A 23741-nucleotide genomic window follows, 5' to 3' on the forward strand; every position below is an offset into this window, starting at 1 on the left:
CGATTTCTCTCCAAGAGATTCTTTTCTTTTTTTCAAATACAGATTTTCACTCTGGATCCGAATCTACGAACCCGAAAGGTAAAATTTCGATTTTCCGATTGCTTCCGTCGCTCCAATTTCAAAATTGCTAATTTTTTTTTCTTATAAATAACTAGTAAAAAAAAAAAAAAAAAAATACCGAAAGCTAGAATTTCAAAATCCCAAAAATCGGCTTCCATGTGCATCGTCGATCGATGGATTTCTATCGATCTGTGCCCAATCAGATTCACTTCCGTCATACAATTTTACGATATACAAAGTTCCAACAAACTAATACCGTTAAAGTATCGAAAGGCAGAGGTTGGAAATTCTTAGAATCCAGTGCCATATCCGTTGGCAATCGGTTTCCATTGACCTGTACCCGACGATTCGGAAAATGTTCCGATCAACCGGGGGAGAGACGCTGAACGTCGCGACGGAAGAAGGCGAAGGCGAACGCGGGAAGTAGGTCGGAGAGAAGTGCCGGTCCTTCGTCGGAGACACGAGGAGCCGCTGACTGAGCGCCTTCGTCAGTCTCGCGAAGATATTCCGGGAGTCAACAGGTGCGTAGGAGCAGGCCTTCTCTTTCTGCTTCTTTAAAAAAAAAAAAAAAAAGAAGAAACATCTATCTTTGATCCTCACGTGCCACGCGAATCGATCGTTCGTCAATTTCGTTCTTTACGCGTCTATCATGCGGATCTAACGACGTATCCACGTTATATTCTTCCTCCTTTTTCCCTCGTTTCTTTTTTTTATTCTTTGCCTATTACTTCGTGCGCTCTCTCTGGACACGATCTTCCCACTGGATCTTTGACCATTGGATCAGCTGGATCAGCACGATCGAAGACACGCAAAAATGGACAGATTTAAGGTATTTATTCTTTTTGAGTTTGCGCGTTGCTAAGACTTGACGTACAGGTATCTTCGCAAACTTTCTACAGAGTTTTGTTATTTTTTTTTTTTAATTTGACGCGCTTTAAAGATTTCATATGTAACGTTGATTTTGTTCCGTGACAGAGGTCTTGTAGTTCTTCGTGATCTTGTGTATGGATAAAATTTGCCGTCTATCGACTTTGTTAAGTATCGTGAAATTTCTGACATTTGATGCGTTTTATTTGTTAACAGCTTTTTAGTATTCCTTCGTTAAATCTCCGTTAGCGTTTTGCATGTAATATTCTTCTAACTTTACTTCCTGAGTTCTCTGTTTACTTTGTAGTCCCTTGAAATAGTGTTACGACTTGCTACTCAAGCTTCTCGAACGTTTCTTACTTTCGATATCTTCTTTTCTTCGAGTTGCAAGATATTTCTCCAGCACGTCGTTCTTTTCACTGCTCACATTCTTGCAATCGCAAGACAAACTTCCACTGTATCGGCCGCTTTTATCTCAAGCGTAAAAGCGATTCTTTATTCTCCACATCTTAACAAGCCTATGGAATACGTAAACAGGTAAACGTTCCTCTTACGCTTTTCCTCCACCTTCGTCAAATAAATCTTCGTCTCTTTAACAATGATTTCTCGCGAAACAACATTTCCAACAGGCATTTTTGAAGCCTGCGCATCTCCGTCGTATCGCAAAAATAATTCCTCTCGTTTTTTAAATTATTGTCAATTTTCTACATCCTTCTTCCGGTTCTTCCACCTCGCAGTTTCACATTTCTACCGATGAACGCTCGGAGGCGATTTCAATCGAAGAATCACCGAGCAAACACTGGAGGAGGACCAAGGAATTAAATAGAAATAAAAAAGAAAAGAATAATCGTTAATTGGCAGAGAATGAACGTCGATCCGCGAGCTTTCTGGAGCGGAAACGCAATGTGACACGGATCGGGGGCATCGCAGTCCGCGTGGATCGTGCGCTTCCTTCGCCGACACATTAATTGCGTATCGTTCATTAGTTGGACGTTGCAATTTTCATGTTCCCATAAGCTCGATAATGCACGAACCTTCAATTTCACGCTTCAACGATGTACGTATGTTCACCAACAGACTGTTAGCGATCTATGATTATTTATCCTTCGTGAGTTTCTCAGCCGTACGATCAATTACCATGTTCGATTTTGGATAGTTAGATCTGCATAGTTCGCAAGAATCGGAATATTAATTACTTTTAAAACTATAGGTTTTTTATATCGTTCCTTCGAAAAAAAAAAAAAAAAAATAGAAAAATGGTTCAGAACTTGTCCCGATTAATTTATCTATATTACGTCCTACTTTCGAAATTTTAGAATCTTAGAAACCTCGAAAACGAAGAGAACGGGTATATTGTAACCCTATTCAACGAAGGAAGATAAGACTCGAGAATCATAAACGTTCATGAACATAATCGCGATGTCGTAAAACGATGAATGGAGACTTTAAATTTGCAGACTTTGAAGTATTACGAATCAACGAGTATTATACAAAAGAATATATTCATTCGATTAGGCGATAGGCGAAAGAAGGCTATTACGATAAGAAATATTTAAATCGATATTAATCATGGATTAATCGTTTGCTTCGTCAGCACAAAATTAATACGCTACGCTCAATTTATAACGACTTTTACGAACATTTTTACACGCCATTTCCATCGTTACGATTGAAATTAAATTCACCGCAACAGAGAAATAATGCAGATCACTGGTTTTTACATCGTCGAAACCACAATTTCCATCGAACTAAGTTCAATTCTACCTAGGCACGACTATCCGTATCCAAGTGGAAGAATAAGAAAGAACTTAAGATCGCTTCGTACCATTTGCGAACATCATTGCAAATACCATCGCAATCCACGACCAACAGAAAACCCATTCCACTTTCCTTTGCATATTTCAACACAAAGATGGTTGCTGCAAAAGGTAAAGAGTCTCAGCGAGGTCGTGCACGCGTTAAGGTCACGAGGGGTTCGATCGGTTAGCAGTTTCTCGGCACCAGCCATTCGGCCGTGAATCGTCGAACGAAAGTCACCAGAATGGAAAAAGTGGATCGTCTCGTCTTCAACGCGTGGACGCGACGCGTGCAGGCCGACCGTGTGCGAGACGTGCCCGGGGAAAGCACGTCGTTCTGTTTCACTTGTTGATGCGAGACCAGCCTTCTCGGTCCAATTGTTAATTTTATTTCGATCCATCTTTATCGTCGTCTCTTCGGTGTCTTTGTCTTTATCGGTATGTTCGAGAACCGCACTTACATTTCGCTCCGTTATTTTTGCGTTATTATTTGAAAAAATTAAACGGTAAAAAATGGTCGAAGAGTTTGGACGAATTCCGAGATAATCGAAGACTACAAGGGAAATAACACAATTCATATTTTCCGTCCATGTACGAAACAATTTTAAGATTATGTTGTCGATTAATGTTATGTTACTAGATTTGAATTTTTATTTGATTTTGATACTGAACATGCGTTTTTCCACCCTCTTCGTAACTTTGAAAATATCGTTAGAATATTGAAATATCGAAGATATTAAAATATTGCTTGTCTTGATATTTATACAGGGTGGTTGGTAACTGGTGGTACAAGCGGAAAGGGGGTGATTCTACGCGAAAAAAGAAGTCGAAAATATAGAATAACAATTTTTCGTTCGAGGCTTTGTTTTCGAGAAAATCGACTTTGAATTTTCGCTCGGTACGCCTGCACTTTATCGCGTTTCGTTATAACGGATCTCACTGTAGATCGTTGTCTCGATTGACGTTACTTTTTAAATTTTTAAATTTTTATTCTATATTTTCGACTTCTTTTTTCGCGTAGAATCACCCCCTTTCCGCTTGTACCACCAGTTACCAACCACCCTGTATATTTCGCTTTTATCAAAGTTTATCGGATGCGTGTTTGAATTTAACCGATTCTCGCCACTTTTAGCTACTTCATGTCGAAATATTTCTTCTGAATCGTGAGGTAACGTTGAAATAGAAAATCAGTAAGAGCGTATTTGTCGCGTTTCTTTTCTTGCGATATTCAACTAATTATTAATCTACGTGGAAATTTTTTAATGGATTTTTTATCGTAAAATTGTCCGATGAAAAGATTATGCGTTTTTTATGTGTCTCCGTTTTCATGGACGATATACGCGATGTTTAAGTTTCAAGTAGTAACTGTGAATCGAGCGATTGAGCTGTTCATCGTGATTTTCTCTTCGTTATTTACTTTTTATTTCATACACTTATATATTTTTATACTCACTCGTGCTAGCTCATGCTTCGATCTTTTTCCTTCTATTCTTGCTCGTGCTATTTCACATTTCTATTAAATCTAACGCTCTATCCGACAACAAATATCATTTCGTTTTAAAGCGCAATAATCTCAATGTCGGTCGTTTTCACGCATCAGCGTTTTCAATGGATAATGTTTGTTCCAACCTGATAAAATATGAGCGAGCAATGTCCAGAAAATTGCTGCGATTTGTCGATACTATTCAGTTCGTAAAGGAAATTTCAATCATTGAATAAGTAGTACGTTATCTCATTGTCATTATCGTCAATTCGACAATTTAATTTTACAAACATAAGTACTTCGCCATGTCTAATCGATTTATATTTTCTCTCGTTACGATTTAAACGAAGCTTTTCCAATCATTTGCGAAATTTTACTCCTCCAGACTTTTCTCCATGTCGCAGCCACATCAAGTCGATCATTGGTCGTTGCAACAGACCGTTGTATCGCCTGAACGACATGGTGTTTCCTCGATGAATAATCATGGGATTTATAATAGAAAGTATCTAGACACTCGGTTACTGCATCGCTATTTTCTAATCTTCGCCGAAGAATCCGGGAGATTTCAACGAGCCATTAAATTTCTCTCACCGCGATTGCCTCCTGCGACGCGATTCTCGTTTCTGTGAGGCGCATTCGTCTTTCAACGCAACTTCCTCAGCATAATTCATTGCAAGGTCGTGCGGTAGATGTTAGCGGAAGAACATTTAGGTGCGAGACTGGTGGATCTTCATTTGCATTACACTGGTGAAACTTTCGTTCTAAAATAGCTACATTTCAAGAGAAGCCTAATGTATTTTCTTCTTTCTTTTTTTTTTTTTTTTTTTTTTTGGAAATTAATATCAACGGAGGGAAATACGATTGCATTAATCAGGACATTTTGTAAAAATTCGATCGACTCACGAAATTGTAATTTCGTGACATTTCACAAACGCACGATGGCAACGTCTCCGAATTCCGACACGGTAGATGATAATGTAACTGTACTTTGAAAAGTATAGAACCGCAACTACACTCATTTCCAAAATATAACGTGTAAAAGTACACGTGGAAAAGATTATAACAGAATTTATCAGTTAAATCGAACGTGTAACTTTATAAATGTTCGATCACGATGTTCCATTCAAAAAGAACACGATGGTAAATTTGCAAATTACTACGATAGAAATCGATGTCTGTAACTATTAATAATTAACGAGTAATTTCTCAAATTGCATTTATATCCTGCAATCAATCAAATTCATAAAAATTATCGCAAAGATATAATAGCAGAGTTTAGCATTTAAATCCGATTTATACTTTCTCGTGGCAATTTTTTCTATACTTCGAAGTATCTTGACAGCAAGGCTGATTCTACTTCCTAAAATAGTTTAAACAACTTAGGCTTGCTAGGAATAAAGAGGAGGCGTAAAGGAGAAAGTTCGATGACTCATAAAGCGTAATACGGATCGCATGTTATTCCTCTTTTGTTCGATGCAATTAAACACGTCTTTTTTGCTGATTCTGAACTATCCTTCGAAAGTTAGTTTCGCGAGTTAAGAATTTTACGAAAGGCTCGCGAATTCCTCGTTTCTCGTTTTATAGAAAATTTTCTTCTCCATCGAGAGTACACGTGGAAATTTTATTCATCTGCTGTCTTTTTTTCTTTTTACCAACAAACAGCTTGAACGACGAAACGTCAACGAAAAATATCTATCATTGTTGGAACTTTTTAAGATACGGACACTTGTCGAACGAAACTAGTTTGCAATGCTACACAGAGTTTATAATTCATTCGAAATAATTTCTTTTGATCTTCGAGCTTGGCTCGTTAACATAGACACAGTTTCGACATTACTGTTTTGGTACTCAAATTTTTCGATCAGGTTTCACTGATAAAAAATTCCGGCGGCGCGATATGAAAAGTGAAAGTGACCCTAAAAATCTTCGAATCACTGTCACCAAGCCGATCGCATCTCAAACCTTGCGTTTTCAGCTTTACATACATCACTGTGCATAAGTATTTCTTCAGCTGGTGCAATTTCATCAAAATATTATTTTATGACGGTAATACGTTTCGTAAGAAAGAGATCAAGTCCGATCAGAACTTACTCTGACCCAAACCTAATTAAAACTTAATTTACATGCAATGTAAATTACCTATTCGATGTAAACTCACCTATTTCCCATTGTAGCAACGATCTGTTATAAAACGAATTTCTCATAATAAAGTCGACGATAAATTCAAACAAACCTCTCACTTGCCACTTTTCTCAAACTAATCATACGCTCGTTAATCGCAATCACGCGTCAACCTAATTGTTTCACCATCTTTCATTTATTACAGACGTATTCACACCCACTTAAATAGCGAAATCATGAAACTCGCCTATAAAATCTTGACACAAAGAGTCTAAATAGGCTTCGTGAGCATAATCGAGCACGTAACATATGCCATACAAAGCTGTACGTAGACGTAACGCGTAAAAGCATGTAGCTTGGGATCGAGGAGGACATAATGGACTTCCGGTAGGCCCGTTTCCATCCAGATACACGGCCATGTAACGAATGAATCGTTACATAAACTGTATTCGTAGTTAATCCTTCGTACTTACTGCCAAAAATTAATTATCTTACGTATCGTTATTGGTTAATCTTAATTATCGTCTAAATTAATCTACTAATTTCTGATAATCTTTCAGAGACCTCAAACTTAGACACTTTACTCGCTTCAATGGCATTTCTCAAACTTGTTTCTAAATATATCGACCACTACATAATTCTGCAAAAAGTATTTCCCTCGTTTTAGGTGACGTTCATTCTGGCGTTGATGACACTAGCCATCATCCACATCAGCACGGCTGATCTACCGAAACCCAGCTACGCTAGAACGATGCTGAAAGTATCACGAAGCCTTCCAGGCGAAACAGAGGAGCTGAAAGTACGAACGAGCGAAGGGAACGTGGCAACTTTGATCGTGAAACGTCGAGACAAATCCTACCCCGAACAACAAACAGCGAACGAGCCTGCTAAAACTCTTCAAGATCCTGAAAATCCTAATCCTCAACTAACCAACGAGAACGCCACATCGTCGGACGTATCTGAATCGATAAAAACCGAACCAAAGACCAAAGAGGACATCAGAAGATTGGAAGAGGCTCAAATAGAGCAACTCAGAGCGAAACTGTCAGACTCTGACAGCCAAAGTGGCTTCTCCAAACTTGAAAACGTATCCGCGAACGAAGAGACGAACATCGGTGAAAAGATTCGACCAGTAAGAGAACAGAACATCGATTACGGAAGCTGGACGCCTCTGGGTACCGATGGAAGGGCTGTTCAGCTTCAGGAATCGACGACGGAGGAATATCTGAGCTGGAAACCTCTTCAAAGTGATTTGAAGACGACTACCGAAGAAAGGACCAATTACGCCAGATTCGATCCAGCGTTTCCTGCAGGTGGACTACTTCTGCCGCGACATTTTCAGGACAGATCGGAGAGGAAACTGCAGTTGGCCGACCAGAGCGAGGAAAAGACTCGCTACACGTTTTTGCCTCATCAGATACGATCTTCGAGAACGAATATCGGAGCAAACGCGTCCAAGAACAGAGATGGCAAGAACGTGCCGCCAGAAGTAATCGTCAGGTCGGAGATAAACGTGAAATCAAATCCAAAGAGGTCACCTATGACGCTGGATAGGGATGGTACCCCTGTGATTCATGGCAAGAGGGTTCCCGACGAACCTATCGATAAGATTCAAACGTGGCGCAACGCACGAGTGATTAACAATAAATTGATACACGATGCAACATCTACGGACAACCTGGAAACCTCTTCGAGTTTTTATCCGGCGGAGAATGCTGTGGAGAGGCAGAGGTTCGAGAGATTCTTCAAGAACGTTAACAGGAGGTATGTCGAGGGTATAAAGATGAAAGAACATTTTATAATCGAAAAATAGAGCTGGCTTCTGTTGCACACGTTGAACTAATATTATCGGTAGTTCAACCAATGAAATTATTAGTAACTGAACTAGTTTATTATTTTGTTATTATTATTATTATTATTGGTAATAGCAACAGCGGTAGTACGTAGTAGCAATTGAACTAATATTATTAGCGAAAGTTCACGAGTCACGGGTTACGAGTTAGCTACTTGGTTATATATGCTTCGAGGAAATACACGATAAATATCGATATATTTTTCGTCAATTTGTCCGATAGATACGGCAAAGACTACGAAGAGGAAGGGAGAAACGTGTTCTTCGAGTGGGATCCAAAGAACTACAAGAACGAAGCGTTGAAAGCAGAGGTCTACGAAGCAAGAACAGACAATTACCGAAGCAACTCTCACAAAAGGATGCTACACCCTGACGGCGTGTCGATCTATCCGGTTTCGCAGCTCTACACCCCGGAAAGTCAAAAGATCGCGCCAGTCGCCTTGAAGCCTGGCGCCAGGGCACCGGTCCTTCAATACGCTCATCCAGAATTGGGCGTGCAGCCTGCAAAGATCCTAAAAAACGAGAAAAGAAGGCCGGACAATTTCCCGGAGAACCAATACTCCTTTACCGAACAAAGACAGAAGAAGAAGTACGTCTTAAACGACAAGAACATCGTGGACACTTACACGACGAAGAATTATTACCCTAATCAGCATTTCTATGGTCTGAAGAGACCGAACGACGCCCCATTTTGGGTGAAAATCTCGGAGAACCTGAAAAATCAATTCTCCAATGGCGTGGAGAAGGTTTCGCAATTTACTCGACCAGTGATCGATCCTCTGGTGGAAGCTACGCATAAAATTTCACAGAATTTAGGTCTTTCGAACGGCAAAGAGGCTGAAGACAAGGTCGGCACTGTTGCTTCCGGTAGCAGTATCCTGATTCCAGCTCTGGGACTCGTGGCATCAGGAGCTGCTCTCGGAATCGGTGCTGTCGCTGTTGGAAGATACCTAGACGTTGATGTTCTAAAGAGATCTAACGAAGCTCTAGGCAGCGAGGTGGAATATCAACGAGCTTTGGACGCTAGTCAGCTAGCTACTCAGCCTTTGTTGAGGGAAACGGATCGACAGAATAATGGCGGAGATTCGGAGCAGGTAGACAAATATAGCGGAACCGTGTACTTCCTCGAGAACGTAACACCGAACGAAGAATTGAAAGTTGATCGCGATGGTGGAAATTCAAATAATCGGAACGAAGTTTTGTTGATCGTGGAGGGAAATGGGAAAGTAGAGAACCAAGAGACTAAGCCGGAAATGGAGGAGAACAAGCAGGCGACGGGATACTCGAGAAGGAAACGAAGTCTCGATTATTTGGACATTTTCCAAGCGGAAGGGAATTTAAAGAACTTAATCAGAAATAAACGTTTGCAACGAAAGGGACCCGATTCGATCAGCGAGATCGTAGAGATCGATCTTCCTTCTCGCGAAGGTAGCATCGACGTCACGGAGTTTCTTATTCCAAATAGAATAGCGAACGATCGAAGTAATTCGAAAAAGAACAGCGAGGATTCTGCTATTTTGATAATCGAGGATGGCTCCACGCCTTTGGACTTCCTCCAGAAAAATCTGGCTAACGATGTGTCTGATAAAAATGATTTGGTCAGCTTGGAGAGGGTCGTAGAAGGTTCTGTGAGCGACGAAAAAGAGTCTGTAGACGGAAGGGGCGAAAGACGAAGGAGAAGAAGCATCGAAAGCGATCAGGAACTGGAAGACGCACTTCAGAATCTGGAGAACGCAGAGGTTGCTGAGGTAGCTCATATCGATGGTGACTGGACCAACACACCCTGTGCCAAAAGGATATTCTGCGACGCTATGATCGAAAGGGGCGCAGATGCGGTTATTTTGATGGAGAAAAAAATGGCTGGTCTTTTAGGCTTGTGAGTATCACGTCAACTTTCATATCGAACTATTATGGTCATTTCGAAAAATTATTACGACCTGTAGAATTATGTAATTTGGTATCGAATTGTGTTATATTACAGTTAGTAGAGAATGTTACAGTCAGTTACCTATAAAGTTTTACTATGATACGTAGTTTCAGAACCAAACTATCGTGGTATTTTCCTAGCATTGTTATGGTACACAGCTTTCAGATTGAACTATTATGGTTGTTTCCAAGAATTATTTTCTTTTTAGCAAAAAGGTGAACGTAAAGTTACAAAACACACGGGAAGTTGTTTGTTCGTGTGATATAATGACGGTTCTCGCCAATTAGCATATTATTTTGTAGCTGGCTATGTTTGGTGTACGGCCTTTCGGTTTCGTAGATCTGAGAAATGCCGATAGACCTCTTTTCTTCCTCTTCGCCGCTTCTTTTAGAAGAAACGAGTCTTTTTACGGATACGTACTCCTTCTAGAGAAAGGAACGCATTTTAAAAGCTTCGCCGATTCGTCTAAGAAGATGTATAGATTTTTCAAGAAAATGGTAATCGGTTTTACAGAATGGAAATGCACTAGAGAAACTGCACAGTGGAATGGACAGTAGAGATACAGTGCATTTATCTGAACTTGTCCGAACAATTTACAGATTGCAGTTCATATAATAGAATTACTTCTACCTCCTACTAGGAGATCACGTTCAGATCAATGATTTTTCAGACCAGCAAACGTTCAATCGATCGAATATGAAATAAAATTTCGTTCGGATAAACCGAGTTCTACTGTACGCGTTTCAAGAGCGAATCGACGTTACTCGCGTGTTTAATTTACAAGAAATACCGTATCATCGAATCATTGGAAACAGATAACTTAATTCTTTAAATATTCATGAGTGCCCAGTGAAAATCGATCGCACGGTCGTGATTTCCAGTGAAACTATGCTCGAAACGAACATGCAGCTATCTCGGGGTAGAAATCGTTTACGATCGATAACCAGGAGCGAGGAATGAAACGTTCAGATTCGAGATCAATTTGTCATCGTTTAATTTTCTATCGTTTCTTACGCGGGGCTTTTCCCGTGACACACGCGTACATAGTCTGGCTCGTCACGAAGGTACACGACGTGCGCACGCGCTCGCGCACGCGTGTATGCACAGAGTGAAATTGTGCTAAGAGGTAAAAGTCGAATCAGTCAGTAGGACGTCGCCGGCGAAAGCTGGGAAGAAAGTTATCTGTTTCTCGCTATGGTTCCGTCCAGCCGGCGAGGTTCTTTGATTTTCACGACTCGTCCCGGGATAATGGCTTTGTTTGAACTGGTTTCAAATGGAAAGGAAATTGCAGATACTATTTCAAGGATTTGAAGAATCGGTCTGGAGTATTCTTTGGATAGAGGCAGACTTTTTAAGGTTCTTTTTCTTTTTCAAAAGCTCAGAAAATCTACATTTGTTTTGCCTGAATATCTACATATTCGTTTTAGAAAAAGTTAAAGGTCAATGTTACAAACGGTATTCATCGTCCTATGGTATCATTTAGTTATTTCATGTGGCTTTCGTACGACTATAAAAATTTGATAGGAATTTAAATTACCAAAATAAAATGTAGAATCTGATAAAAAGGACGCTTCATTGTGAATAATTTCAGCCACTCTACGTGAATTTAAATACGCTGGTATACACAACTTTTACGCTACATAGCTTTGCAAGGGATTAATTTCTCCATTTATTAATCGCACCTATTCGATCAGACTTTCTAACTCGTCAATTTCACCAAAACAACTTCGATTTATCGTCACAATTCGATAGGGTCAACTTTCGATTCTACCATCTGCTTGTCATCGTCTTTTTCATTCGATCCTACGATTTATTAACGATCCAATTACACATCGTTCCGTTAACTATCAATTACACCGTGCCTATCGATAGTCTGGCAAGATCACGGTCGCCTCGGGCTTTTTCTAACGAATTGCCGTCAACCATCAGCCATTAATCGCTTGAATTTGTGCGATGTTCACAGAATTCAGCCGGGAGCAGCTGTCCAAGTGTCCAGCCACTTCCAGCAGGTCATGGACGCGGTACGAAGACACGATTGTTCGAGCTTTCTGTGTCCCCAGGCCAGGCCAGGAAACGTTTTCTTCTAAACAAAAGAAAAGAAGAAAGAGGAAGAAAGAGAACTCTTCGCTTAGATTCCTCTTGTAGATTCGTCGACGGACCGTGTACTTGCCCCCCGTCCTCAGCATCGGAGAAAAGCGGAACTGAGAAATTGTTAACTTCGCGACCGGTGAAAGCATTCGCCGTATAGTTCGATTCGAGTGATTCGGGATCCGGCGATTCGACTCGCACGTTGATTTGGTTTTAGAGACGTTTTCGAGAGTTACTTTCAATCAGAGCACGAAAAGTGGGAATTTTTTTCAATCGGAGTGCGAACGTTTCGATTATTGGGATTCCATTCGAGGTGATAAAGGTTTGGCTGTAGCTTTTACAAAATTTGATGGCTGAGATTCGATAGCAGGATTAATTTGTAGATCAGGATCTAAATTATTGAGATTTCTTTGAACGCGTAATAGAAACTGCATTTTTCTCAATTATTTCCCCAATTTGACACAAATAAATAGAATCTGGATGCCCTTAAAAGCATAAAAGAAGCTTGACTAAATGACAAAGTTCGTTCGACTTTCAGTCAATTTAATGGGACTCGCATTCATGTATGTATGTAATGGAACATTTATTTTAAATTTCTGAAGCTCAGCAAAGTTTTTAATAGAACAGGGCGAAAATGGAATCACGAATAATCTCTGTGAAAATTGTAGGGAACATTGCGAACTGATCGTTCAGTAAAAACTGTACATATTTGCCACCTTATTTAATATAAACTTAGGCTGGTAATTTAAGAAACTAGAGTTAATTGATTTCTATGAAACTCGAAACGACATAGCTCAAACTTGACCTAAATTATTCGATGCTACTAGATTGCATTGTTTCAACGCGATGAATTAGATAAATCGTTTGAGTTACGTTTTAATTAGTTTGGGTCAAATTTGAGCCTTCATTGGGTCCTTTTCGAAGGAATGGATTTGGCTTGAGAAATCTGAATAGATGGATTGATTTCTTAAGAAAAATCGACAGACAAATTACTAATCGATATGTATAATATTCTTAAGCGATATATTTATTTTGTTTCTTCCATTTTATCGTTTCACCTGCCTAATGGAAACAGCCTTAATTTGTAAAATAGGAATAAATTATACTTTCTTGCAATACTTCTGGTAAGATCATTTATTCTCTTGCTTTACCGACTGCAAACAATTATCTGAATGGTACATTACCGTACCACATGCAAGAAGAAACTTTAACCAATTTTATATACAGATTAATACTATTATATGAAATAATTTATATAGAAATCCTTATCTATCATTTATTCTCCTCATCTAATTTGCTCCTAAATAATACTGATATACGTGAGTTTTCGTTTTAATTATATGCCCATAATTTTCTTCAAAAACTGAAACTTATTTTCCTCATTTAAAACGAAAATAAGATCGAGACACGAGAAATAAAAGAACAACAGTAATAACTAAAATGAAAGTTGATTAAAGCAAATAAAAGTTAATTAAAAAAACTCTCAAGTTACCTTTATCCACGTACTGCAAACAAGTGTATATCTACAAACGTGATCCAACGTTTCGTATCCAATTTCAGCAGCGTATAAATGCGAACGAAAACATAGTACGTTCCATGGTAAAAGTTTCTCAATAAAGACAATTAATTATTCAAGGAAGAAGATAGAAGTTAGTCAGTAAGCACTTAACTTGAAGACAGTTTGCTAGCAGGCGAAGACGATTAAAAAAAATTGTCTATCCTCGTAGACGCGAAACTTCGAAGCTTGCACGTTTCCAAGTTGCAACATTTTCGTATGAAAAAAGGTGCTGAGGTGGTTTTTCACCTGCCAAGAGGGGCATGCGCACGTCTTCTTTCGTGTAAAGAACGAGAAATTCGTGACAGTCGTTTGATCGTGCAGCTCGCGTGCGTGCACTTCTAACGGACTTCGACACAGGTACACATTTAACGGTAATTTCCTAAATGTTACTCAATGTTTCGCACATCTCATGGGGTACTATGCAATAGAAAAATGTCATAAGAATTAAATTATGCAGTAACTCTCCAATTTCATCTGGGAAAGTATTTTCCAGTTACAGAATCATCCTAGATATTTATAAAAGCTACATCGGACGAACTTTCACGGTCAGTTACATTTCATTATAAAAGATATAATCATTCTATAAAATTTTTAATATATGTTACTATTCAATGAACGTAAGATTTTATACAGAATTTTACAAAATTACACTACTTATCGAATAGATACTTTGGTATTCATATACTCTCATAAGATTTTTTTTATCCGAAAGAACAAAACTCTATTACGAAAGAATTCCATAAACAATTGAAGAATTTGATAAAGTGATTAAAAAATTGAATCGTCTACAAAACTTACATTTTGTACAAGCGACACCAAAGATTCTTCTGTTGATGATTTCTTCATTGCTCCCAATTTGTCATCTTAACATTCCTAAAAAAAAATATGAAATACAAAATTGTATTGTTTGTTCTAAAATAACAAGATGATGACATTAGTATGGCTAATATAATAGACACTCGTTCTTTTATTACATAAGATACAAGATTATAAGATTTTTTATTTTATATAATTTCTGGATATTATATTCGCCATTTAAACAAATTTCTCTGACAACATTGACTTCCAGTAATATTTATAATTATTGATGAATTATTTCCTCCAATTAAATTTTTTTACTTGTAAATTTTGATGCACATCCGTGAAAGGAAGACAGTGTGGACTAACGACGTAGCGAAAACGCGAATAATCCCCGTTTTTCTTTCATTTCCACGAATGTTGAAAGTAGTTACGAGTGATTACAGACGAATAATCGTAGTAACCAAAATTAGACATAACTTTGAGAAAGACACTGAACTACATATTCACGAATAATTAATATCATAATAAGCATTCTGACTGAGCAAAGCGACATGCGCTGTGAAAAACGTCCTGATAGTTTTTGAACGTGAGAACAGGTGGTTCAGTTACGAGGAAAAAGGCACCTATGGATACCCAACGAGGTAATTTTAAATATTAATTGCAGAATTCTTTGGTTTACCACCTTAAAAATAGATATTTTTAGAAATTATATTTTTAAGTAATCATAGAGTAATCATAGATTCTGAAATATTATTTAAGTACCTCTTTGTGATAGATAGAGATATAGATTTAAACAATGTGTACGCTTGGAATTACAACCTGCTGAAGTTTATGGGTATCTGGCCGGAAGAGAGGAAATGGAACCGATCTTCCAGTTACCTCGTTCTTTTACCATTTCTCACGATGATGTGCTTCGCATGTGGTCCACAAACTATTAATCTTTCGATAATCGCGGCTGACTCTGATCTGGTGATTGAGAATCTATCGAATAACATTACCTTTATGGTTTCGATTATGAAGACTTTGACTGTTTGGATCAACGGCATACGTAAGCATTTCAGAAAATTAATAAATATGGATATATCATTTTTTTTTAAATAAAAGTACTACCACATATGCAGCATATAAATCTCAGTGTACTGTTCTATTTTATCATATTCTCTCACCTATTTACGTTATATTTTAAAATATTCTTTAATCTTATTCTAATTGTTACACAAAAAGATCTATCAAGACGTATTCTATCTGCCATTTCCTCCTCTTCCAAGCGTTAAAGTCTCTGCTAGGATATATGGCCAATGACTGGGACGCAGTGACGACTAATATCGAACGAGAAACAATGGTGAATACCGCGAGGATCACTAGAAAGATTACAATAGGAAGCACATTGATGGTCAACATCGTAATTCTCGCTTTTGTGCCTGCACGATTGTCTAGCATGAAAAACAACGACATTGCATTATTCCTTCGTGGCTATTACCCGTACAACACTAGCATCAGTCCAAATTTCGAATTGACGATGATCGGTCAATACGTGGCTGCCATTTATGCTGCAAATACGTACACAACTGTAGATACTCTCGTTGTCCTGCTGATTTTCCACGTCTGCGGACAGCTTTCGATTTTGAGGCAAGATTTAGGGAAGATTGATTCGTACGATAAGAAAAATATAGAAATGAAGATGCAGAAGATTGTCGAAAAGCATGAATATATAAATAGGTTCGTATTAAGGAAATTTGTTATTTTGTTGAAGATACTAGGGAATATATACAGCGAAGAGAACAAATTAGAATAAGCGTATACATGGAATATCAATTTTCGATGTTTAAGTTCATCAATGTAAAACCATTGTATGTTCGTCTTTTCTTTTCTTCGTCTCAACCTTTAAACTCATAATGTTGCTGTCATTTGCTAACTATTAATCTTGTCATGTGTACAACTAAGGTTCGCCGGAAGGATAGAGAATTCCTTTAACATGATGCTTCTGTTTCAAATGCTGAGTTGCACCATTCAGATATGTTCTCAGTTTTACCAAGTTATTATGGTACGATGAAAAACATGCCTTTTTTCTAGTGTATATAATATAAAAAAATTTCAAAAAGCATTACAAAATAATACATCATTTTTCTCGTAATTTAATGTGCAGTCGTTAGGAGAGAATACAATGGAACACATGATTTTGCAAATTTCGTTCCTATTGATATACGTAGCTTACGTGATGTTGCAACTGTTCCTATATTGTTACATGGGAGAAAAACTAGCAGCCGAGGTACTTTTTAGAAAAGAAAAATGAATGGATTGTCATATCTAGAGGTGGGAAATTATTAAAATGGCAATTTTTTAGAGTACAGAAATAGCTAACACAGCCTATAATACCAAGTGGTACGATTTACCTCCCAAGAATGCAAGAGGGCTTGTAATTATTATGTGTCGTGCCAGATCTTCACCCTTACAAATTACAGCAGGCAGATTTTGTTCCTTTACTTTTGCGCTTTACTGTCAGGTAAGTGTAAACGAGTTATAATACAATTTACAGGTAGTATTTTTGTGTACTATTTTTTCGGAAATGAAGATGATTTTTGATCTTTTAACTGGACTGATGTATGTCGTTCTATGTCATATGAAAGGGTTTGTGGAGGCAATGGGCTTAAAAAGTTGCACGTCATCTCATTTCTAGAAAAATTCTGCAAGTATAAACAAACGATATACGCTATTCTATTGGTCATAGGAAACTGTACAACTTTTCCCTGATTATTTTTTTCTACTACATAGCATTGGGAAAATACCAAGGAAAAAGGTGACTAATAAACACCCTACAGGTTTAAGATTTAGTTTCGATATAAAATAAGTAGATGAATGTAAGTCTTTATATGTGAAAATATTCCAAAACAAGTTCCGGAAAAAGCAGGGATTAGAAAAATATGTAATGCAGATCTTCTATCCAGTGTGTGAAGATGAATAATAATCAAAAATATGTATACATACAAAATATCTCATACGTATATAAAGATATGCAGAACAACCTTCTTTTTGTGTTCAGGTCTTAAAAACGTCGATGGGATATGTTTCTGTTCTACACGCAATGAAAAATCAATAATAGACGATCCCATACAACTGTGAATTTTACAACTGGCCATAAACTTGAAAGAAGCGTTAAGAAAAGAATAGTATTTAGTATATATCTCTAAATGATAAATTATATCTCGAAGCAACGGGAATTAAAATGACGAGACAAAAAATTAGGCACTGTGTAAAGTAATAAAACAATTGATTATTAAAGAGATTCCTCGGGAAACCTTGAAGATATTATTTTTCCCTCTTTGTGCACATCCATACTATTCCCATAACATTTGTTGAGAACGAAGAAAAATTGGCCACCATTTGCTTTGATGCGTACAGATAAAAAATGAGCAGGCTTCTCGGTTTGCTGGCAAAACATTGCACGTATGTGTAGTTTAGTGAAGTTTGGTACGATTGTTCCTAGATCCTACGCCAACGAGTTGAATCTATTCGATATACCTATACTTGTACTGCATAAATGCTTTTGCTATACCCATTTTATACCAAACTATGAACACACATATCAGCAAAGGTTTACAGAAAGTATGTGGTTTGCTGTGACAGCAGTCAGGTGAGTACACAAGTTAGCGGAATGATCTTCGCGTCATTCGCATCCCTTACGCTTGGTTTATAAATTCGTGCGTCGATGCAAGGCAGTGACAGTCACGCGTGTGACACGAGCACATGATTTTCTGTACTTCCAGGTCAGACCAGTGGTACGCTAGTAGTGTTGGAGCAGAGTAGAAAGCATTTATGGAGAGTATAAGGGGAGCTTTTTTTAGTGGGTTGACATTAGCATTTTGCAGTTCCACATAATTCATATTATGCACAATACGCGTAAAGTGGTATTTCTGCTGTCCTTCGAAAAAATAGACGAAGCTAAGTAATATTGTCTTCTAAAAAAAAACTTACCGTTTGGATTCCTCCTCTAGATTCGGCTAACCGTGTACTAGCCCCCCTCGTCTTTAGCCCTTGGAGAAAATCGAAACTGAGAAATCGTCAATTTGCGGCCGGTGATAGCATTCGTATAGTTCGATTCGGGTCATTCGAGATCCGTTCGTTTTTTGGTTATACTGACGTCTTCGACATTTACCTACAATTAAAGCACAAAAAGTGGAACTTTTTATTCAATTGGAGCGCGAACGTTTGGATTATTGGGATTTGATTCATGGTGATATCGCTTTTAATAAAATTTGATGGCTGAGCCAATTTCATCCAATTGCTATCCAAATAGCAGGTCTAATTTAGTGATCAGAATTTGCAATATTTCTGGCGAGACCGTTTATCCTCCTATTTTATCGACTGTAAATAATTGTCTAACTTGTACATTACTGTGCTGTATGCAAAAGGTAATCATGTTTGTGTGCAATTTAATAGTATTATATAAAATAGTTTATACATCACTACACCCTTTCCATCTTTTGACAATTTTCTACCTTATCCTTTTAATTAAGAATGTGCTTTCTTATCCTTATTATTAAATGAACCTTCATCTATCTGATATTTTCCTGACTCAATTTCTTTCCATATAATATTGATACGTATGTGTTCTCGTCTCACTTACATGATAAAGATTTTCTTAAAACATTGAAACTCAATTTCTTGGTTGAAACGAAAACAATATCGAGGCACGAAAAATACAAGAATCGCAGTAATAATTGAAATTGAAATTGATTGAAGTACAGTAAAGTTAGTTAAAAATGTCCTACGTTACCTCTGTTCATGTACTGCGAACAAGCCTCCGTTTACAAATGTGAAGGAGTTTCGCATCGAATTTAGGTAACACATAAATGCGAATAAAAACGTAGTATGTTCCACGGCAAAAGTTTCTCAATAAAGTCAATCAATTATTCAAGGACGAAGACAGAAGTTAGTCAGCAAGTACTTAAGTTGAAGACAGTTTGCTAGCAGGCGAAGACGATTAAAAAAATTTGTCTATCCTCGTAGACGCGAAACTTTGATGCTTGCACGCTTACAAGTTGCATCATTTTCACATGAAAAAAGGTGATGAGGTGGTTTTTCACCTGCCAAGACGGGCATGCGTTCTTCTTTGGTGTAAAGAACGAGAAATTCGTGACAGTCATTTGATCGTGCAGCTTGCTTGCGTGTACTTCTAATGGACTTCGACGCAGGTACGCATTTAACGATATTTTCCTAAATGTTACTTAATGTTTCGCACATCTCATGGGGTACTATACAATAGAAAAATGTTATAAGAATTAAATTATATAGTAACTTTTCAATTTTATTTGGAAGAACATTCACAGTCAGTTACATTTCATTATAAAAGATATAATTATTCTATAAAATTTTTAATATATGTTACTATTCAATGAACGTAAGATTTTATACAGAATTTTACAAAATTACACTACTTATCGAATAAATACTTTGGTATTCATATACTCTCATAAGATTTTTTTTATCCGAAAGAACAAAGCTCTATTACGAACGAATTCCATAAACAATTGAAGAATTTGATAAAGTGATTAAAAAATTGAATCATCTGCAAAACTTACATTTTGTACACGTGGCACCAAAGATTCTTCTGTTGATGATTTCTTCATTGCACCCAATTTGTCATCTTAACATTCCTAAAAAAAAATATGAAATACAAAATTGTATTGTTTGTTTTAAAATAACAAAATGATGACATTAGTATGGCTAATATAATAGACACTCGTTCTTTTATTACATAAGATATAAGATTATAAGATTTTTTATTTTATATAATTTCTGGATATTATATTCGCCATTTAAACAAATTTCTCTAACAACATTGACTTCCAGTAATATTTATAATTATTGATGAATTATTTCCTCCAATTAAATTTTTTTACTTGTAAATTTTGATGCACATCCGTGAAAGGAAGACAGTGTGGACTAACGACGTAGCGAAAACGCGAACAATCCCCGTTTTTCTTTCATTTCCACGAATGTTGGAAGTAGTTACGAGTGATTACAGACGAATAATCGTAATAACCAAAATTAGACATAACTTTGAGAAAGACACTGAACTACATATTCACGAATAATTAATATCATAATAAGCATTCTGACTGAACGAGGAGACATGCGCTATGAAAAACGTCCTGATAGTTTTTGAACGTGAGAACAGGTGGTTCAGTTACGCGAAAAAAGGCCTCTATGGATACCCAACGAGGTAATTTTAAATATTAATTGCAGAATTTTTGTCGTACCACCTTAAAAATAAATATTTTTAGAAATTATATTTTTAAGTAATATATCATAAAGAGAAAAAGAAAAGTTATAGGCATATTTAACCTTACGATTGTGAAATGTTTTTTAAGTACACATTTATGATAGATAAAGATATAGATTTAAACTATGTCTACGGTTGGAACTACAATATGCTGAAGTTTATTGGTATTTGGCCGGAAGAGAGGAAATGGAATCGATCTTCCAGTTACTTCATTCTGTTGCCGTGTATCGTGATGGTGTGCTTCATTTGTGCCCCACAAACTATTAATCTTCCGATAATCGCGGGTGACTCTGATCTGGTGATCGAGAATCTATCGACTAACATTACTATCACGATTTCGCTTATGAAGACTATGGCTGTGTGGATCAAAGGCAAACGTAAGCATTTCAAAAATGTTTTTTTTAACAAAAATACTACCAAATATCCACTTTGTAAATATTATTCTACTATTTTATTCTATTATATTCTGTAATCTATCTAAATTATATTCTAAGACATTCATTTATCTTATTCTAATTGTTACACAAAAAGATCCATCAAGACGTATTCTATTAGCCATATTCTTCTGTTGCAAGCATTAAAGTCTTTGCTGAGATGCATGGCCAATGACTGGGATACAGTGACGAACAATGCCGACCGAGAAAAAATGGTGAACATCGCGAGGATCACTAAAAAGATTACGATAAGAAGCATACTGCTGGCCAACATCGTAGTTGTAGCTTTTTTGCCCGCCCGATTGTCTAGCATGCTATACAACGACAAAGAACTGTTTTACCGTGGTTATTACCCCTACAATACTACGATCAGTCCAAATTTCGAATTGACACTAATCGGTCAATTGATGGCTGCTCTTTATACAGCCATAACATATACAACGGTAGATACTTTTGTCGTCCTGTTGATTTTTCATGTTTGTGGACAACTTTCGATTCTGAGAGACGATCTAAGGAAGATTCATTCGTATGATGACAAAAATGTAGAAATAAAATTACAGCAGATCGTGCAAAAGCATGTATATATTAATAGGTTTGTATTAGAAAAAATCGTTCTTTTGTTGACGATGGAAAGAAAGATTGAAGAAGCACAGTAATGAGTATGAATTATAATCAGAAGAATCATGAAATACTAAGTACCGAAATGAAATTCGAGAATTTAAAATCTTTCTAAGTCCACCTTTTACTTTCTTTCCCTTAACCTATAAATGCATAATGTTAACATCTGACAATTATTAATCGCGTCGTATGTATATTTAAGGTTCGCGGAAACGATAGAGAAATCTTTCAACATGATGCTTCTGTTTCAAATGCTCGGTTGCACCACTCAGCTATGTTCTCAGACTTATCAAGTTCTTATGGTACGAAGAATAAAACATTCATTTCCAAATGGATAATGCATTGTCGAAGGATACAGCAAAAAGTATTATAATAACAAAATAATACATCATTTTTCTCATAATTTAATTTATAGTCACTTGGAGAGGAAGCAATAGAACATATGATTTTGCAAATTACGTTCCTGTTGATATACGTAATTTACGTGATGTTGCAATTGCTCTTATATTGTTACATGGGAGAAAAGCTAACTGTCGAGGTACATACTTTTTATAAATCAAAAATGGATCAATCGACGTTTTGGTAAATAAAATTTGCAATTTTTTTCAGAGTACAGAAATTGCCAACACGGCGTACAATGCCGAATGGTACAATTTACCTCCCAAGAATGCAAGATGGCTTGTAATTATCATGTGCCGTGCCAGGTCTTCACCCTTACAAATTACAGCTGGCAGATTTTGTTGCTTTACTTTAGTGCTATACTCTCAGGTAAGCGTAAAGCGGGTATAATTCAATTAACGGATACCAATTTTCCTAAAATTCTCTGGATAAATTGCGACGTATCCGAGAGATACAATGACTAATTTATAATGTTGTGCCAATTTTTGGACAGAGATTGTGTCCATATGAAAAATGTTCAATTTTATTCAAATAGTTGCAATATAAGAATTCTATATACATGTAAAATATAGGTATCCTGTTTGAGAGAAGTATTAGATGATTCTTGCTGCAATTCTGTCAGGACAGATTCTATCCTTGGAAGATATGTATCGATAAAGTTTAGTTAGTAAATCCTGGAATACATCATATGTAAGAGATATAAAAATATCCCACAAATTGACTGCTTAGATTCTAGCGTATTAAGAGAGGAAGATATATCGAAAAGTAGAATAAATGCAGCGGTGATATATTGATCTTAGGACATAGAATTCTAACCGAGGCAAAAAGTAGATATATAATATTACGTTAAGAAAAATTAAGGTATACACAGAGGATCCACGTATTTACCAGCTGTAGGTATATGTGTATACGTCCCAGACATGTCAGAGGAATATAGATAGGAGTAAATCTATAGATGTGACGATATTCCAACAGAAATTTGGGAATGAGTAGGAGTTAGAAAAATATGTAATGATATCTCATATTTACATAAACGTATACAGAGCAATCTTTTCTTTGTGTTCAGGTCTTAAAAACCTCGATGGGGTATGTATCCGTTCTACTCGCAATGAAAAATAAATAATGTACTTCTGCAAATTTTACAACTGTCTATCAACTTGATAAAAGAAGAGCTACGATAAGAATATTTTAGTATATTTCTCTAAATGATAAATTATATCTCAGAGCAACGAGAATTAAAATGGTGAGACAAAAAATTAGGCACTGTGGAAAGTAATGAAATTATTAATTACTAAAGAGATACCTCGAGACCACGAATACTTCTCACAAAACCTTTCCTTCTGCACCTGGATATTCTCCAATTCTTTCCTTTTGTTTTTTTAAAGATATTACGTTTAGGGTGCTTCTTTGAGCAACGTTAAACCTATTCGAAGTCGATTGCTGAGACACTAACC

At 36.9% G+C, this 23741-nt stretch overlaps 2 protein-coding genes across 2 annotated transcripts; both read left to right on the top strand.

The window, feature by feature from the left end:
* The first annotated feature begins 536 nt into the window (after positions 1–536).
* On the top strand, positions 537–13312 carry LOC117207151. The gene is made up of 4 exons (XM_033447082.1): positions 537–889; positions 6995–8091; positions 8403–10055; positions 12070–13312. Exons 1-4 carry the CDS (start codon positions 875–877, stop codon positions 12191–12193), a joined length of 2889 nt encoding a protein of 962 aa, XP_033302973.1. The 5' UTR covers positions 537–874; the 3' UTR covers positions 12194–13312.
* A 2017-nt stretch (positions 13313–15329) lies between these two features.
* On the top strand, positions 15330–23620 carry LOC117207169. The gene is made up of 11 exons (XM_033447111.1): positions 15330–15601; positions 15822–16272; positions 16498–16597; positions 16700–16843; positions 16898–17056; positions 20925–21213; positions 21331–21862; positions 22076–22190; positions 22304–22426; positions 22498–22656; positions 23354–23620. Exons 1-11 carry the CDS (start codon positions 15385–15387, stop codon positions 23408–23410), a joined length of 2346 nt encoding a protein of 781 aa, XP_033303002.1. The 5' UTR covers positions 15330–15384; the 3' UTR covers positions 23411–23620.
* Positions 23621–23741: the final 121 nt, after the last annotated feature.

Source organism: Bombus bifarius, unplaced genomic scaffold (assembly GCF_011952205.1).
Source record: "Bombus bifarius isolate JDL3187 unplaced genomic scaffold, Bbif_JDL3187 scf7180000008023, whole genome shotgun sequence".
Lineage (NCBI taxonomy): Eukaryota > Metazoa > Arthropoda > Insecta > Hymenoptera > Apidae > Bombus > Bombus bifarius.